The 19,644-nt window shown below is 40.2% G+C and overlaps 1 protein-coding gene across 1 annotated transcript in view; it reads left to right on the top strand.

Moving 5' to 3' along the window:
* STK32A (serine/threonine kinase 32A) overlaps positions 1–19,465 on the top strand; it is a 44,122-nt gene extending 24,657 nt beyond the window's left edge. The window contains exons 6-12 of the mRNA XM_085312641.1: positions 3,649–3,738; positions 7,631–7,728; positions 9,751–9,867; positions 13,323–13,448; positions 14,511–14,639; positions 17,361–17,425; positions 18,120–19,465. Of these exons, the coding sequence (XP_085168767.1) occupies positions 3,649–3,738; positions 7,631–7,728; positions 9,751–9,867; positions 13,323–13,448; positions 14,511–14,639; positions 17,361–17,425; positions 18,120–18,213 (719 nt within the window). The 3' untranslated portion in view covers positions 18,214–19,465. The remainder of the gene's footprint in view (positions 1–3,648; positions 3,739–7,630; positions 7,729–9,750; positions 9,868–13,322; positions 13,449–14,510; positions 14,640–17,360; positions 17,426–18,119) is intronic.
* Positions 19,466–19,644: the final 179 nt, after the last annotated feature.

Here is a 19,644-nt window from a genome sequence, read left to right as displayed (position 1 = left end):
ATACTTCAAAATGTTTTTTTTTGTTGAATTTACAGAAACCTTGTGTTGTCTGCACAAAAAATGCTCCAAAAAGCTGAAGGAGTTAYGTAATAACAGAGGTGCTGAATTTAGTAAGAACGTTCTTTGCCTTAATGCACAGCCCAATGTGAATTTCTCCCTCTCTTCTGCTCATAGGACTCGCACACGTGATCTGCATTTTCAGGAGAACCAAAGGCTTGGTTTGAAAGTGCTAACTGCACATAGGGTGAGACTTCAGGAAGGAGGCAATGCCCAGAGTGCAGCTCTTCTCTCTGACTGTGCTCTGCTCAGAATCTGGCCACAATTGGAGATTCTGAGGAATTACAAAAGCCTCGCCTCAGGAGGCTGGCCTCAGGATTTGACCCTAAAGCTCAGTAGCAACATCTGGTGTTTCCCTTTTGTGTCCCAGTAGCTGATGTCCCTGTTCATCCAGTCTGTTCTTTGTTCTGTAACACTGCAGTCACTGTGGAACCTTACCACACCATGCTGAGCCTTCTTCCTGCAGCCTAATTGGCATGATTTGGTAAGTTCCGAAGGGCGCTAGTTGAGAAAAAACTTAAAATTTATTTGAAGTGAATGATTTAAAGGAGATCCAGAGAAAGCATATTTGTGCTTGGAATATCAAAATTTTATTAATAACCTTTATAATTCATACTTATTAAAACAGTTTTGTACAAAGTGGAGTGAGAGATCAAGCTGAAAAGAAAAAGGATGCAAGGACATAAAGGGCGTATAGATGCCCTGTCTGGATATATCATTCTTTTCTTTCAAGTACTCCCCAACGATTTGATATTGGTTGTTTGATGTTGGTTCTTTTATGAGTAAAGGAAGAAAGGACCTGGCTGATTTAGTAAGCAGTAAGAGACATGTGCTCTTGACAAATCAGTCAGGCAGCATCGGAGAGATGTGCTCTGACATCTCAGTCATATTCTTCCAGCAGTACAGATGGCTAACCAGAGGGACCTCAATTTTTTGTTTCTTCCTTTAAACTCAAGCCTAACTGAAGCATCATAGACTTTATAAGGAAATCTATGCTTCAGTGGGACTGTGGTCCCACAGAGCGCACAGGTGTGGAGARTGGTATGGCCTAAATAGAGCTGTTAGAAGAGAAGCTATCCTAGTGAGCAGTTCACAGAATGCCTTTTTCACAGCCTAAGGCAGGGAATAATGAAATTGCTAATTGACAATAGAATATGACATTGCTGAAAAGCTGGATAATGACTTTGGGAGGAGAGGGGAAGGTGAAGCATTTATTCATCTTCACCTGCTCCTGATGTCCAGATGAAAGTTAAATGGTTGAGACATGATGTGTGCTAAGCACACTTGGTAACACTAGAAAATCCTTTCAAAAACAAACACCATTGGAATAAGTTCACTTGTGACTGGAGCCATCATTAGATAGGTGAAAAAGCTGGATGAGGCTTTTAAAACAAGCGGATTATTAAAGGCTCTTTTTCAAAGGTGATGTCTATGTTATAGACAGTTACTGTGCTAAAACATCAACGTTAGTGAATTTACATTGACAAACTACAATTGAATGAGAACATTCATTCTTCCCTATTTCTGTAGTATTTCCTTCTGCTTCTTTTCTGTAGCCACTGTTATTTTTCTTCTGGAGTTACATCCAGACAGCATATCTCTACCCCTTTATGCCAGTCATCTTATTTGTACAGCAGCTTAACACCTGGTTAAAAGTTCTTTTTACCAAGAGATGTGTACTGTGTACTTTTGTGCACTACATAGCATAGAAATGCTATCAACCAGAAACCCAAAGTTTGTTTCCTGCCTTGGCATTTCCACATAATGCTGTAATCCCCTTTCCCAACAAAGAAATAAATAGATGATATTTAAAATATTTTTCATAGTTAGCATTGTTAAGTTCTGCTGCTGTGCTAGTACTTCATGTCCTTTCCAGACCAAAGTATCATTATGCTAAATATTGTGCAAAACCATAATATAAATTTCTATTTGAAAGAATTTTTATTTTCCAGTCTGCAGCAATCAGCTATTTCTACTAGTCAGTCATCAAAAGTCAGAGGCATGAGTCTTACTTTTATGAGCAGAAAAGGATTTTCATTCCTAAACTCTGAACTGATCACTGAAAGAAGGTTATGAATGTGGTATATACTGTCTATAAAACTACCTTTCCCCTTCTCATCTTCAAACCACTTACTGTTATTAAAAAAGTTATGGTCTGAGCTTAGGAAAGTCTCTCAGCAGCACTGAAATGAAGCTCAAGATAGAAATAAATGAGACTGGGAATTCCCCATCAGAATGGCTTTCATCAAAAATAGACCACTTCATGGTATATCCTTTCAGACCAATGTGGAAAGTATTGGATTCATAAGCGCATAAAAGACAAAAATATTAAGTAGACTAAAAGGTCAAATGCTTATTGGTCAAAAGTATCAGTGAATATTTTTTAAATGTTAAATATAGTGGATTTTTTTTCTAAGGAAACAAAAATMAATTATCGTCCTCTCCCCCCTGCCCAAAATTCAGAAACAGTCAAAATGGTTATCAGAGTACTACTTGAAGAAGATACATTTGTAAGCAGCCTACAAGGTAAACTATTAAAATCACAGAATCATAGAATCAGTAAGGTTGGAAGGGACCTCTGGAGATCATCTAGTCCAACCGCCCTGCTCAGCAGGGTCACCTAAAGCATGTTAGACAGGGTTGCATCCAGGTGGGCCTTGAAGATCTCCAGAGAAGGAGACTCCACAACCTCTCTGGGCAACCTGGTCCAGTGCTCCGTCACTCTCACAGGGAAGAAATTCCCCCTCACGGTCAGGTGGAACTTCCTGTGGTTCAATTTCTGCCCATTGCCTCTTGTCCTGTCACATGGGGCAACTGAAAAGAGTTTGTCCCCRTCCCCTTGACACCCTCCCTTCAGGTACTTGTACACATTGATAAGATCTCCCCCTCAGTCTTCTCTTCCCCAGGCTGAAGAGGCCCAGCTCTCGCAGCCRTTCCTCACAGGGCAGATGCTCCAGACCTCTGATCATTTTTGTAGCCCTACGCTGGACTCTCTCCAGTAGCTCCATGYCTCTCTTGTCCTGGGGAGCCCAGAACTGGACGCAGTACTCGAGATGAGGCCTCCCCAGGGCTGAGTAGAAGGGCAGGATCACCTCCCTCGACCTGCTGGCAACAGTCTTCGTAATGCACCCCAGGAGACCATTGGCCTCCTTGGCCACAAGGGCACACTGCTGGCTCATGGTCAATCTGTCATCCACCAGCACTCCCAGGTCCTTCTCTGCAGAGCTGCTCTCCAGGTGGTCAGCCYCYAGCTTGTACTGGTGCCTAGGGTTATTTCTCCCTAGGTGCAGGACTCTGTGCTTGCCCTTGTTGAACCTCATGAGGTTCCTCTCTGCCTTCATGGTCTTCAGCCTGTCCAGGTCTCTCTGAATGGCAGCACAGCCCTCAGGTGTGTCAGCCACTCCTCCCAGCTTGGTATCATCAGCAAACTTGCTGAGGAGGCACTCTGTCCCCCCATCCATTACCCATCAGTTCTCCCAGAAAATTTTTTCCTGGAAAATCTTTCTATAGAATATTTTAAGTTTATGATTCAAGGTTATTTCTAGCATGAAATAGGGGAAATTCAGTTACTCATTAACCTCTCTCTTTCAGGACACGTGCACATCACTGATTTCAATATTGCCACGATGCTTACTAAAGAAATACAAGTCACCACAATTGCTGGCACAAAACCATATATGGGTAAGAACTGATAAAGATTACAGATACTTGAATTGCTGTTTCATGGGCTTGATTTGAGGGCTGTGCAGAGATAGAGTAATTGATGAATTTTAACTCCCTTATTCCTGCATGTAASAGAAGGCATACATTTGTTTGAAATGAGAAAGGGAAGATTCTGGAGAAGAATCCCCCTCTAGTAATACTCTAATGCAGTTGAAATATTTGTGTCCATATATTGATTTTACACAGCAGAACAAAGAAAGCCTACTTCAAACACTTTTTTAGTGTCATTATGCCATACAGTGCAACTTGTTTTGGATTATAAAATAAAATCGTTACACCCTTGAGATCTTGGAGCGTTTCACAAGCAGCAGTAAAGCCATGTAACAGTGATGTGCATGGTGCTCTTACTACCTTATATTGAGAAGAAATCAAAGCACAGAGGCTTGTATTTTTATACAAACTACCTGCTATAAAAGCTAGAATTACTCTCTTTAGGCCAAGTGAGTGGACTTAAAACTTTGTATTTTCATGAGCTGCACAAACCACTTAGCATGATAGAGAAGAGCTCAAATTCTGATGTCATGCTAACACAGTTAAGAACAGCTCTGTTGGCCCATGTCACATTGATACAAGATCCACATAAGCTAGATCCACCTTAGACTATCTCTGATCTCTAGCACTGAGTACAACATCCTGTCTTCCAAACAGCAGGACAAGAGGGGCAAGGGTAGCTGTAGGGCTGCAGAACACAATGATGTTGAGTGCATATTTGTAATACAAAGGAGCCACAGTTGCTGCARAAGTTACTGCCACACCTGGAAGATAAATTCTGACCCTATTTTTCAGTCAGATCTGAAAATCCCTCTTATTGCATTTATGTTTTTGATGTTAATAGATTTGGCTGTTTCTAACAACAAATAAAAACAAGCCATATGTAGCCCTAGAAACTCAGATGCACAAAATTGAAAAGCAGATACAGGCTCTGGAGGGTTGGGCACAGTCACTTCCCCAGTACCCAACACATTTGTGCAGTGACCTTTTGCACTGGTGTGTATGGAGCACAATGGTCTTTCTATGAAAATTGGGTACAARCGTGCAGATTTCTGCTGTTTTAAGTAGCAGGGCTGTTTGCTATGATTACATACTGTCCCTTTCCCCTTCTTTGGTTCACAAAGAACGTTGGTTTTAGGAAATCTTTTTTTTTTTTCCTTCCAGGCAATGTCATGGGACTAGTCCCAGGCAGCAGTAAGACTGCACATAGTTACGTTCTCCTAGGGCAGAGTGACACAGGAGTAAGTGGATCAGCCCTACTGCAGCCTTGAGTTCGTTGGAAGCATAGAGTTTTCAAGCATGATGGACCAAGTTTGCTGTCCTGATTCCCTAGAGGGATGTAGAAGGGATTTGTAATGATAATTCTACTTGGTACTCTACAGGGAAACATAGGCTGAAAATTATTTATTTCAGTGAGTCAGATTCAGGTTTTCAAGTCCCTAGAGATTAGAAGTTTTCTGTCTTGCTGTTACTAAGCTGTCTACATACCACAGTAGTRTTTCTCACTTTTTCGTAAGGCAACTTTCTAGAATGAGATTTTTTTTACTATAACTTGTGTCRTATCAGAAAAGAAGTCATCAAGGTCCTCTCTGCAAAAGGTGTGTTCCCAGTTTTTATTAATGAGACTGCTTTTGTTACTCCCAAGTATTCTTACCCTGTATGCACAAGCAAGTCAGCATACACACAAGGAAGGAAGACACACAGTGCTTGCTCCCAGTGAAGACTATTCAAAAATTTTAGCTTTTTATTTTTTCCCTCTTTAGAAGAACAGKGCAGAAAACTTACTTGTGCCCATTTACTGGCTAGGTCAATGAAGTAGTCAGGCAGATAGAGACCGCTTGATACCTCTCTTTCACGCATGATTAATAAACATATAATAGAATAATTTTAACATACCTGGGAGAAATCCAGCCTGTAACATGCAGGAAATGAATCACAAAGAAACATCTTGAGCTAATACTCAAAGAACCATTATGCAAACACTACACAGGAAAGTCTTTGTATTAGATAAGCCATAAATTTGACTTTCTTAAATGAAGCAAAAATCCTCAATACCATTTCTGTACAGCTAACACAAAACAACCTCCACTACTTAGTAAGTCTTTTTCTTTGAAAAAAAAAAAAAAAAAAAAAAAAAAAAAAAAAAAAAAAAAAAAACCCTCCACACATCTATAGCTTATTCAGATCCCCCTTGCAAATAACCTGTCTCCTATTAGGAGTCTCCTTTTTATCAGAATAACAAAATTGACCTTTCACCTTTGCATCACCTGGCACAATCCTTTTAAAAAGGAAAATACACCCAAACAAAAGCATTACTCTCTGTTTTGTAGAGAGTTTTTTAGAGCAATTCTTGCTTTCCATCTCAAGAAAATTCTGCAGTAATTTTCTTCTTTAATCTCAAAAGAGAAATTTATTGGAAAAGAGGGGGAAAGAGCATTTTAGTCTATGCCTCTACCCACTTCCTTTTAGTCTGGTAACTTCCTCCTTAAAAAGCTGTGATTTTTCAGGCTTGGTTCAGTTAAAACTTGCTTTTTCTTGCCAAGAGTGTAGTTGGCACCATGTCTGTGTTTACACTGCATATTAATGTTTTGAATGAAAGAGCTGCTTTTGCTCATTGTCTGAGGCTGTTTTTAGTTTCTGCCRGATTGAAAGACTTTAAATATGAGCAAAGAGATATGAGTGGGAAGGGAACAGCTTTCAAAGAAGATGTTTGAAAGCTATCTATTGAGCTCTAGTTGAAGAGTAGAGAGGCTTTCTGAGGGAAGTGAGAAGATGTTCAGGCCAACTTTAGGTCTAGATTTATTTAATTAGGGTGTTATTCTGAAGCACATTTACTAGAAGATAACAGGCAAGTCCTGTGTCAGCAAAGCATAGCATTCTTTTCTTGCTTGGAGGGAGAGAAACATTGAGAAGAAATACATATTAGGAATTGTGAGGTTCTCAGATAACCCAGGAATGGGAGGATAGCAATGTAGAAACAATTCTACACCAGAACAGATGGAGTTCTTAGTTCATTGTACAACACAAAAACTAATGGGATCCAGTGAATCTCTTAGTGGTTATACAGTAGTTATATAAACCATTTTGTAATCCAAATGAATTGGATTATATTGATAGGACATTAAGCATTTAAATTACAATGGTGATAGCCCACCTGTTACTCAAAGCTATCCCATCATTTGTCAGTCCCATTTCAGAGATGTGGAAAGCAAAGTTCAGAGGAGCTGAAATGCTTCTTTGGATTTTAACACAATAGAAGATGCTGCATACCATACTAATTGTACATTTAGTTAGTCAGCGGGATCCAGATATCAAARTGTGGTTGTTTCCAGTGCAGACAAATATCTGGGTTAAACTGGCATGCTGTAAATTGTGTCAGATGCCGGCTTCACACTGAAATACAACATTTAGCATGGAGCAGRACGTGACATCAACAGGTGTTCCTATTTAGCTGCAGGGAGTAGCAATAATACCTTGCACAGCACTTGTTCTATTGTGCCATCAGAGTATTTTATATGCATTAACATTTAGCCTTCCACTACCACTYTGAGATACCTCAGTATTGGATTATTCTACATTACAAGAATATAGAGTTAGAGAGCTTGACAAAGATCAAAGAATTAATTGCTGCAAGGAAACCCATAAGCTCTAATTATTGTCCACCTCAGTAGTATTTTGGTAAAAGACTGATCTATCAGCCATATACCATTGTTTTGAGGAAGAAAAAGAAATGATCAGTTTGTGTCTTTGGCAGAATAATTAGAGATGCTTTCTGCATCACTGAAGCAAACATTCTGTGTTGCTGATTTCCTCTTGAAATTGCAGTACGGCAAACTACTATTTTTTCTATATTTCACAGCACCTGAAATGTTTAACTCCACAAAGCCTGTTGGCTATTCCTTCGCTGTTGACTGGTGGTCGTTAGGAATCACTGCCTACGAGCTGCTTAGAACCCGGGTATGTACCATACAGCAGTTGTCATTGCATSTCTGTCTGTCTGTCTSTCTCTCTCTTTAAACACTGTATTGGAAAGATTAACACCTTATAACAGGGATGAAAGGCCTGAGCCAAATTCAAGGCTTTAAGATTCACTGCAGCATAGGAAATAGAAATCAAATCTTCATCAGAGTGCTTATGATCATATCTAATTGCTCCAAAAGAAACGACTGCAATACAGAGCAACTCATCAGGACAATTCCTCGCTGTGTCCAAGGGCCTGGCAGTTGGCGGAAGCTGGGCAATGGAAACTGAGCCATCTACTTAATGAATGAGAATTCTTGGAGTCTGGTCTGTAACGTAGCTTACTCTGAGCTTCTATCCTACAATAAAAAAGAAAACTTGCAAAAATAAATCATATTACCATTGCAGTAAGATCGAGCAGATTGAGCAAAAGTAAACCACAAGTGTGAATTATTAATACAGCACAATTCATGCCCTGTCATTTTGACATTCTACTTCTAACTCGTAAGTTGAGGGCCTTGTGGATCGGTGATTAGATGTTTTGGAAGTGTTTTGTAAAAGATGTAGATAAAATTATTTAAATTACGTTCTTCTAAGCAAAAGTGTTTAACCTAGTGAGGCTAGAAAACCTCTTTTTTCAGTAAGCGTCTGCAAAACGTGTTTGTAAGGAACACTACAGTCCTTACAGAATGCCTAAAAAATCATTTTGATAAATATATTTTAAGGAACAGTGAACAGTATCTCAAATTGTGAGTAATTAAGTTAGGACATGTTAAGAGGGCATGGCTGTCTTAAGTRTTGGGTGACTGAAGCCATGTGTCTGTCCATCATAAAAATATTAATGTAATATTTGAATTTAATATAATATTTGAATTCTTTTTTGAATTTGAATATTCTAAAAGTTCAGTGAATTRCAGGACTGTTCATTGCATTGACTTACTGACTTAATGGTGCTATTTTCAAATGTGAGAGTAGAATGCTGTTATGTCTTCAAGCATCATGGCATAGCTACAATAAGATGGTAGCGTTAGTAGTAGTCACCTTATGGGGGAAATGAAAGGAAATCTTGAGTTCCATCTAGTGTCTGTACATATTAAAGACAATGCATCTGATTTCATATCACAGTTTGTAACTATTACTTTGTATAAAACCCCAGAAATACTGTACAAATCTGGGAATCAGAAATCTTTCAAAATGGAAACACTATGCATTGCAAATTCTTTTCTTAAGGAAAGCTGTGATATTGCTCTATTTAGAAGTTGAAAGCAGAGGTAACTATTTACCTACATGGTAACAAATTGGTGTACTTTCCTTGTCTAGGCACATAATATTAGATTTATTTACATTTCACCTGGAATATATAACCAGATAGTCTTCAGGCACAGTTCAGATTTACGTTTGCCATGAAACTGGATCACTGGACACAAATGAAGGGTCACTCTGTGGCCTGATATTATACTTGGGGAATTCTGTTCARTCATCTTTCTTGGGATGTTATTTTTCATATGATTTGATTTTTTTTCTGTAGTGATCACCGTTCCAAAGAAAAGAAGGGAGAAGTCCTGCTCCTTTCTACTTGTGACATCTCCAACATGARTAAAGAACTGAAAATACCCACACTTTTTACAGAAAATACTGGGAGTGTTCTGACCACAAGACTATATATATAATCCTTTTTGATATCCCCTTAAGATACAAATATTGGCTAGGCCAAGGAAACACAGGCTGTTTAATAACTCTAACCTTTGCTTTTGCATCCTATATATCATGCTGTTTAAATATCTGGTTATTACTGTTGTTCTTGCTGACATTGTTATTATTTTGTTTTGTAGTATTCTGTTTAAGATCCTACAGTGACAGACTTCGAATGTTTCAATCTAGAGCAGCAGTGGGAGGTTGAGGAATGTACAAAGACACTTTGTTTGGAGATGTCTTGCCCTAAAAAGATTTCCCAAGACGTTTACAAAAAGAAAAGAAAACAGATATATTAAAATGCTYTCCATGTTGTACTTTTCACAGAGGCCGTACCATATTCGCTCCAACACTTCAACAAATGAAATTGCTCATGTGTTCAGGACAGCTACAGTAATGTACCCTGCTGCTTGGTCCAAAGAAATGGTGTCACTGATCAAAAAGGTGAGGGCAGCTGTGGAACTGGATAGCTTAGGAAGATGGATATATAATATCCAGGAGACTGCTGAAGCCATTCTGAGTCTTTCCATTGTTCTTTATGGCCTTTATAGTACGTTATGGAGATTCATTGCAAATTGTGTCCAGATCCAGTGTTAGCAACATTCAGATGGTACTATATGATAAATATCTAGCTTTTTAAGTTATCGCTGGGCTAGTATAGTGAACTAATAGTACTGCTTCTTGGACTGATACTGGCAAAGTTTGCATGGGCAAACAAGGCTGCTGCTAATGCATCTCTCCTAAGGATATGTACAGTGTTCATTTCCAGAGCTTCTCCTATAACTTTGTCTCTCTGAAATGACACAGCTTGGAACTGAGGATTGACATATATTTCTAAATGAATTTGGGAAAAAAAATACATAAAAATTTTGATTTGAAAGAAAAAAACTGTTCTTCCCCATAATTAAATGATTTGCAAAAAAATGCTGATACTATTGAAATCCTTTGTTACTCAGATCATTTTGCACCACTGTAATTAGTTTTTTAAAAAAGCTGCTGTTATCAAAATTCCTTCAAAATATTATTGGAATCATTTTGATATTAAAACTATGTTCATAGTGAAGTCATATCTTCAATAAAAAAAAAAAACCCTACTGCTTGACAATGTCAAACACTCTATGCACTAAATGGTAACAAAGTTGGAATATTGAACCTTGCTTAACAGCACCTGATTTTGCAAATTTTGGAAATTATTTAAATAGTTCTCAAATTTCGAAGAAATATAAGTAAAAATAGTACTTAATACTTCTACCATTGTTTTGTTCTAATTAGTATATATAAATATTTTTATCCGTATTAATAAAATACTCTCAAATTTTCTAATGAAAATGTAGAATCAAGTCGTTGCTGAGACAATAATACAGCCTATTTTCCAAGAAGAAAATTGAAGACAGTCACCATTTACTTAAAAATAAATGGAGCTGGAATTTCATTAAGCATAACAATAATGGAGGGAATTTTACCACAGATGCCCTCTCTGTTGTTATTTTTTGTTTGTTGAAAGCTTTTTCCTGAACCATAACATGCTGCAAGCCATACAGGCTGCCTAGTGAATTAATAATGCAGTGTCACAATTATTTATATTTCCAAGTGCCCCTTTGCATCTGGTCTTACTACCATATGTATTATATATGAGGCAAACTGGGATTTTGTCCTGATTCAAATATCTCCTGTGAATTTTCCTTTTTATTAAGATTCAAAGCAAATGATCATTCATAGCAGACCACATCACTCATGTTAGGACTTAAAACATAGAGTTCAGTCAGGAGAAATAACAAATTATGAGTGATGTTATCACTCAGGCACTCCATCTCAAGCACCTTGACAACACAGTTTTTACTTCTTAACATGTACTGCTGCTATTCACATCCTAGCTTCAAGCACTAAACAATGGGTTGAAGTGGTCACCTTATTGACTGTATTCAGCAAGGTAGGGATTGTCTGTTTCTCAGGATGGTTTACTGATACACCATTAAATTGGGAATTCAGGGGCATGAGTTTATTTCTCTCATTCTCTAACAAATGCCTTTTCTGACCTTGGGCAAATCTGTTCCTAAAACGGGAATAAAAAATACTAAAAAAAAAAAAATAAAAAAAGAATAAATAGATTTAAAAATTTTGAGCCACTTCTGTACCCTACTGAAAGGAATCCTAGCTGAAGCAATAGAAGAGATATAGCCTTTCAAAATGCCCTGTATTAATGTAGGATTGTTAACTACTCTTTATTTCCGGGAACGCTGTTCTGTGCAGCTTCCACCATTGTCTTTGATAGACAAGTAGCATTTTAATAGCTTTCAGAATAATTAGAGTGGATTTTTGTTGTTGTTCATGGCACTTATTGGTAGTGTATCACTTTGTTTACCAGCTTTTAAGAGCCCATTTCCCTCTGCAGAGGTAACTTACTTTTCACCAGAGATAAAAAGTCATTTAATTGCTGGTGCTAATCTCTTGGTTTTAATGGAGACAGGATTAGTACAATACTTTAAAAAAAGAAGAACCAAGCATCTATATATATCCCTTGGTAATACATGGGTATGGAGGGTAAAATTGCTCCAGATATCAAAGATGATAAATTTATTCCTGTTAGGATATTATTTAAACTGAGTAAATGAGAAAGTACACAGGACAAATTAGACTCTGTAAAGCCCCTTGGAAAAAGAAAAGGACTTCTTAAAACAGAGCACTTCGATGAGCCACACTCTGGGCTGGCTAATGTCATCCTTCTTACCACTGTGCTTAACCTACTAATAAGAACTCACTGGATTGTTACTAAAGGGATAGTCTTCTCTGGTTGCAGCCAAGCAAGCATCCCAGTGGAAGAAGCCACTAGCTGTGAGAGTACCTTGGCTCTTACACTGCAGTGTGTGCGCCAAACACAGGACTGTGTGATAAGCAGGATGCGACTGCACTGAGGTCTCTGCTCTGAGCTTTGGGCCAGTTATTGCCAGCTGAACTGCTCCGGCTCTGACAGTAGAAGAGAATCCCCAAAGCAAGTGTACTGAGAAGCCACTTTCCTGAATGCAGCCCAATGGGATAGAGTTGGGTATTTCCCCCAGTTAAGGAGAAGCTTTCCAATTGCTACAGGCCAGTGCTCTCTTGGGTCTGTAGCAATATTGCTTCAACTCTCCTCTGAACTGTCAGGGAGGGTAAGAGTGGGACTGCCTTTCCAGACACATGAAGCAGTGAGGAGCACCCAGGGTAGAAACTGGACTGCAAGATAATAAAGGAAGGCTGAGAAGAGGTAGGGCAGCAACATAAGGAGGCGCTAGAGCATTTCATCTTTAGCAAAGAGATGTGACCCAGACTTTGCACCGAACCAAGAGGCACTGCAATCTGCGAGGTGTTTCGGAGATGTCTTCCCTTTCCCTTTCTGCTCTGAAAACAAGGGCTTGTTTGCTACCGGCATACACTAGAGACAAATGGCAATGGTCCCCACCAACTTCTGATAGGTTATAGCAAGAAAAGTTATGATACTACTTCTTCCTCCATTTATTCTTCTTACATGTGTGGTACATGGCCTAGCTTATGGTCTAGCCCAAACTCTAGAGGCCTACACAGGCCTCAGGCTTACTGCCAGTAACAAATGGCACACAAAGTTGTCCTTGAGAACTTTCTCCCTTGCCTTTGTAACTACATAATATTACCATAGTATTTAAAGCATTCCCTGGATACCTGCTGGATAAGGACAGTAGGGAACAGTATCTAGCTATCAAAGGCAAAATTGGTATATTTTACAAAGCAATGGCTGGCAGATATACATTCAAAAATCTGAATTGTTATTTCTGCRTCTTTGTTTTTATGTGGTGGAGCTTTGCAGCAGACATGTTTGTATGTACCTCATCTCATTTTGTCTTCCAGGGTCTCATTTYCTAACCTCTTTCATTTAACTCTCATTGCAGTTGCTTGAGCCAAATCCTGAGGAGCGTTTTTCTCAGCTGAAAGATATCCAGGATTTCCCATATCTGTCAGATGTAAACTGGGATGCTGTTCTTCAGAAAAGGATAATGCCAGAATTCATTCCCACTGTACGGCAATTTTGTTTTTAAAAATGTAGTGGGTCATAGTGTGACTGTTTATATAGCRCAGCCTTCCCTTGTGCCCTGCACCAAATCAGAATGGGAGCTACTTCCGCTGTGCTGTAATAAAAACAAATGAGATGACCACAAGGTATGGGTGCCCCATACTTGATGTACTCTCTAATATTCTCAGAACTTCTCAATACAGAATTGATCTTACATGCTCATGACCATCCCTGCCATGATAAATGAAGTATGTGATCACAACTATGTGACCACAGTGCCATCCTACACTGAACCACCTTTCTGACTAGCCATGTTTAGGACTAGCTCTCCGAATGAAAAAAAAGAACAATGAGCAGACATGGGCTCATTAACAGCATGGAGATCACTACCCATTCTGTGACAACTGTTTATCACCGCTGTTACTCTCCCTAACAAGCCCATGCGTAGTTGCAATGCAGAAWGTCATAGGGAAAGAACAAACACAGTAAATCAGTGTATCTGATTCTTTTTTAATTGGAGTAAACCAGCACAGAAGTAACATAACGCCTTTGGAAAAAATATCCAAGGACCATCTTGTGCTGCCTGACTCCAATTGCTTTTCACTTACAGCCAAACAAAAAGTGGGATAAACTAGAACATTCATTAATTGTATGTATTTTCCTCTCTGCTGATATTCTCTGTGGTAGTGTACATGCGTATTGCTTTAAAACAGTTCTGCAGGTTACTGTACTACCTCCTAACATTTGCAACCCGCTGCAGGCCCACAGCACACCAGTCAAGTAACATTGTTCTAGCTTTCACTTTGAAGCAGCCAGTGGGTTGAGTATAAGCAGTAACCTCAGAAAGAACAGGTAATTTCTGAAATGATGTAAACACACTTCGACAATGTCCCGTTGGCTGAGGGAATTGATAAAACTGATAAAATATGTAAGCAACAAGTGCTCTAGCTATGTGTGTGATTGTAATTAGCTTATGTTTTTTACAAAATTCAGTTCTCAGACACTGTCCAATTTGTGAGACGACAAGGATTGATCAGTTAAGACAGTTAAGTTCTCTTTCCTCTAGAAAGGCAGACTGAACTGTGACCCAACCTTTGAACTTGAAGAAATGATCCTAGAATCCAGGCCTCTTCATAAGAAAAAAAAGCGCCTGGCTAAAAAGGAGAAAGATACCAGAAAAAGCAGTTCCTCACAGGTGAGAGAATTTCTTTAAAGTTTTTTTAAAGGTCAACTGCATTTCTGAACAWCTTAAGTATTTTATCACAACCTCAGTAATAGCTCTTTCAAATACAAAATTGAATCTTTTTTTATTTGTTACCAGTGGACACAAACACCCATAAAAGCAACATGTCCTTTGCTGCTGCGGCTGGCAGGTGACCAGAATKTTATCAGAGGCCCAAGTTCCAGCGCTGGGCAGTGGACAGACCTCAAAGAGTGGAAGACAATATGACTTGTCAATAATTATTCAAAAAAGGAAAAGGAGGAGATGGTTGGAAATGCTTTTATTTTCAAAGGAGGCTTGTGGATCAAATTAGCTTTCATCAAAGATTGATTGGCCTCTCAGGGTTTGACCCTGGATACTGATTTGGCCCTTGTATTCATTCACTCCATAAACTAGTATACCATCTTTCTTGGCACCAGAGCCTTCCTGTCTTCTCCCATGACTTTTGCCTTTCCTCATGCAATGGAAAACCTCTTTCTTGGCTCCAACCTTGCTCTGTTTCACCTCCTTCTCCTCCAGAGTACACATCTCTAAATTTAACTTTCATCACTAAAAGGCCAGTTTTGTAGCATTGTAGAAGTTAGGGGAATGCTGAATCTGTGTAAATATTTTCTCAGTTCTCATTCCTGTCAGATGGGAAGATTCCCTGAGGTTTGTAAACCATGTCTTGTCTGCCAATTCTCACAAACTGAAAAGCAACCTTGAATCAGAGATGGTAATTGACTCCCATAAATCAGCACAAAGTAAAGCTTGCCTATTTTCCTGATGTATTTTTGCATGCAAGRCAGTAAGTTTTTTTTCAACATTCTTTCTAACCAATAGCAGAATATAGCAAGGTACAACATCTCAAGTGTACTATTTACTGCCATGAGTGTTTGTGAAAATAGTGGCTCAAAAGCGATGAGCTGTGTAAGAAAGCAGCGACTGATAGGAATCCCTAGGTGGAATTAAATGTGATGTGGGAATGTAACTTCTTAGGCAGTAGTCTGCAAGACTGGCATCTGTGAGGATTGATCTGTGACTCACAGTTGGTGAAGTGTGTGCAGTGGCAGGTGAACCGTGCAGGACCCATACGTCTTTGAGGCCGCCCTTCAGCATAAGCTCAAATGAAGATTACAGAGGTGGCATGCGTTGTTCTGTGTTGCCGGGCCCAAGAATCAGGTGTACTTGCAGTGGCTCTTGGAGTTGCAGAGTGTTAGCTCTCAGGCAAAGAAAAACAGTGCCAGCATGATCGCAACCATTCTTTGCAGCTGGAGTTAGGCCTCATAATTGTTTTATTTGCCCCTGGGCTGTTTTCCCCCACTGTCTGCACACGGTGTGCCCATGGCTGTTGATGGGCTGTGCCTGAGGCAAACACACATGATGCTGATCCTGACCTCCCGCTTGCTTCCCCCTGGCCTCAGAGCTCCTTGAGCTCAGGAAATGAGACAGGCTCTTCACAGGGCTCTGCGACCTGACAGCTAATATTAGGTGTGTTCACAGTACTGCATTCTAAACTCCAAAAGCACCATTCAGCGTTAACAGAGACTCCTTTTATTTTCCCCATGGGACAAGGAGGAAGCCCAAGCTGGTGCTAGAACATTTTTACAGATATGCACATATGTAGCTAAGAAATTTCATGAGTCTCTTTCCAAAGCTCCCRTTTCCTCCCCTGCTGCCTGTAGTTTTCAGTTGTGCAGTGTCATATTCTGTGCTGTAAACACCACAGGGAAGACAGTGTCCATTGGCATGTTCTGCAGGGCGCATAGCACGCTAAGATTGAACAGTAACAACTGTAGCCACTATCTCCTACTTCCCAGTTCTGTGCAACACAAAATTCTCTTTTGTCTCTGTATACAATACAGATTAAAAAAAGGATGCAAAAACACAGATGAGCTTTGTGTGCATTTCCAGATTGCTCCTACTGAAAAAATACCTGTAAATAAATTCTTTCTCTGAAAGATGTAAGACTGAACACTCAGTTGCAGTTTGGGGGACTATGGAGAAATCTAATAACCTTGGGGAAATTCAGATGATTTTTTTAGCACTTTGCCAGCTTAAACTTCATCCCATAGTGTAGACTATAGGAATTCATGTTCTCCAGATCCTGCCTGAACTGCCCTGTGTGTTTCTGCTTGTTGTGATCGATCATGTGATTGTTTCCCTTCCCAATGGTAACAGGCTGGAGAAATTACGATGTTGAGACACAATCCCTTTGTACATGCTGTGAGTCTGTTTGGGACTACAGCTCACTGCAGAGTTAACAGCCAACTAGTGCTTGAATTGTTTATTTCGTACTGGCCTGTTACGAGCAAAAGCATAAAATAACTCCTGAGCTGCTGCTGTGGCCTCCGTCTGTTTTCACTGTATTGTCTTGTAGCTTATGCACAGACATCTAGGGGTACATCCTGCATCCTGGAAGGCTTCACTGTGATGAGCTGTTTTATCCATTTACAGAGTTTTTAGGTCTTCTGCAATAGCAAAATTCCTGTGGAAACAAGACGTATAATTTGGAGCATGTATACACCCAGTTTTAAATGAGAGGAGGGAGAGTCCTAATACCATTCTCTCAACTGCACTGCTAAAGATATACTGTATCTAAAGATATCTCTGTCATCTCCTTGAAGTTGTCCTTGCAATATCATTTTTGTGCTAACTGTGAATTTATTCCATTTCTGTTCCCACATTTTCATATATTCCGTTCCAATGTGGAAGGCCTGCCATCTTCAAAAACACCTAGAGATTCTCCAAAGGGACTTCATTATTTTCAACAGAGAAAAGTAAGTATTGATATAAAAGTACTGTCTTACTCTGGCACATTGACATGGCAGATCTGACAACCCTCTCACATCCATGCAGTAGCCACAAGATGGTATGATGAGACCGAATCCACAGCTCCCAAGCAAATACCTGTCAATGTAAATAGTTCTTGTCTTTCTCTGGGCCCTTAGCCCTCTTAGGACTGAGTTAGAGTGTGGCAGCCCTCTGAAATAAGGCACAAACTCATGTCTCTGGAGGCATAGCAAAGCATATTTCTTCCCTTACTGCCACTTCGCTGTTTCAGGATGAAGTGCTGGTCTTCAGCATCTCCCAGTCTTATGATCTGCTACAGGCCCTGGGCCAAGACTGAGAGACCCAGGGAAGAGCAGAAACACTGTTTCTGCAGTCACATAGAGAGTGTTGCAGAGCTAGGCCCCACATTTGTAGTGATCCTGCTGAAATAAGGTCTTTTTTGAGCKTCTCCCAGTAACCATTCCCTAGAGACAGCCTGCTGAGTCCCTGCAGAAAGCGGACTSAGAAGGGGCAGTTCCAAAGCAGTAGGGAGAAAGTGGTGATGAGAGAGGCTCGGAGCAGACCCTGTGTAAGAGAGGCTGTAGCACGAGCCAGGAATCAGAAGGCTCACACACAGCCTGAGGACAGTGTGCATTGTGCGGGTTTTCCCTTACTGCGTGAATGTTCCTTTCTTTCCTTAAGGGTGAGACACCACCACAATGAAATTCAGGAGGACATAACCATGGCAAAAAGCAGAGATGCAGATAAGGAAGATAGCCAGAACAATAACCTCTGAGATCAGCATAACCTCTTCTGGAGCCTTCCTTGTGGGTCTGATGCACACCTGCCTACACACATTGGTGGAACTTGGCAAACAGAATCATCCACTGCTAGCAGAACACTGCAGATAGTCCCGCACACTGCTTCTGGGGTAGGAACTCGGGTGCCCTTTCATTCTTCCTTCTACCCTGCAGCAGGTAGATCTCGGGGGTGAGGGAGATGCCCTGGGTGTTGTCCCACTAATTTTCACAGTCAGTTAGAATCAGATCCTATTCTTTTTTTGCCTTGCTGGTGACAGGTATGTGACCATGTGAAAATGGGTAGGACTATAAGAACAGCATTTATCATTATGGGCATGGTTAGCCTGTATCCTGGTCTGTGGTGCTGAGGCTCGGGTGACTGCCAGTAGGGTTAACAGAAGGATTGAAATAGTACATCATTAGTAGAGCAGTCTTTGCTATTTTTCATCTCCGTGATGGGTCTGCAACAGCACATTGAGTCCAGGCTCTTTGGAGGTCAGGGCTCTTACGTGGACTCGTGATTGCTTGTTCCCAATGGAAGTGGCTGCTCTCAAGCTGTGGGCTCATGGCCAGTGCACAATGACAAAGGTGTCCTTTGCTTGCAGAGGTCTCTTGCTCACATTCCTCAAGTCTAGGCATGAAGGCAGCAATGAGCAATGATACGATTCACTRACTGGGAGGAGGCAGCAAAGGTTTCCTGGCCATTTGGCTGCTCCCTTTCTACATGATGTTTCTTGTACTCCCATTTCTCACAGAGCAATGATAGCTTGGTAGGTGGTCAGTCTATGGACAGAAGGGGAGCTAAAGAGGTAACGACCACTTACTGGGGAATAACACAGCAATCCAGAAGCATTTCCAGGTCACAGTGAAAAACTCCATCACATTAAAATACTGCAACTCACTGAATTTGATGGGATTGCAGCTTCCAACATCAGAGGTAAATTGGGTTGTGTAGCTTTCATCAACGTAGGCCTCATTTAAGCAGCTACTGTTTGCAGCAAGAGCTGTGCTTTTGGTTGCGTCTTTGCCAAGACTGAGATTGACCAAAGAATCTCTCTTTTATGGTAAGATGGGGAAGTGATGCTATTTAAATGCCTTGGTAGATCTTATTTTTTTCACATTCTATTCAACTTCTTTCCTATTCTCAGGAATATGATCAGTGTCTGATGAACTGTCTCCCATTTGCCCAAAGCTACTCTGTTTGTATGTCCCCTTTTGCCTTCCTGTCATTTTCTCTGGCTAAATCTGATCAACTCAAAAATCTGAATTAAAAACAATAGCAAATGCAGTGCTGCATCCCAGATGATCAGAAGTCAGTGTTATTTCTGAGGTCACTTGCATTGCAAGCCAGAATGTGCATTACCACTGTCTAGCGCCAACTAGGATTTTTACTGACATCATAGKTTAAAAGCGCTTTTCTTCTGCCT

This window comes from Rhea americana, unplaced genomic scaffold (assembly GCF_003343005.1).
Source record: "Rhea americana isolate MKP2758 unplaced genomic scaffold, rheAme1 scaffold_37, whole genome shotgun sequence".
Taxonomy (NCBI): domain Eukaryota; kingdom Metazoa; phylum Chordata; class Aves; order Rheiformes; family Rheidae; genus Rhea; species Rhea americana.
This window is presented reverse-complemented; position numbering and strand designations above follow the sequence as displayed.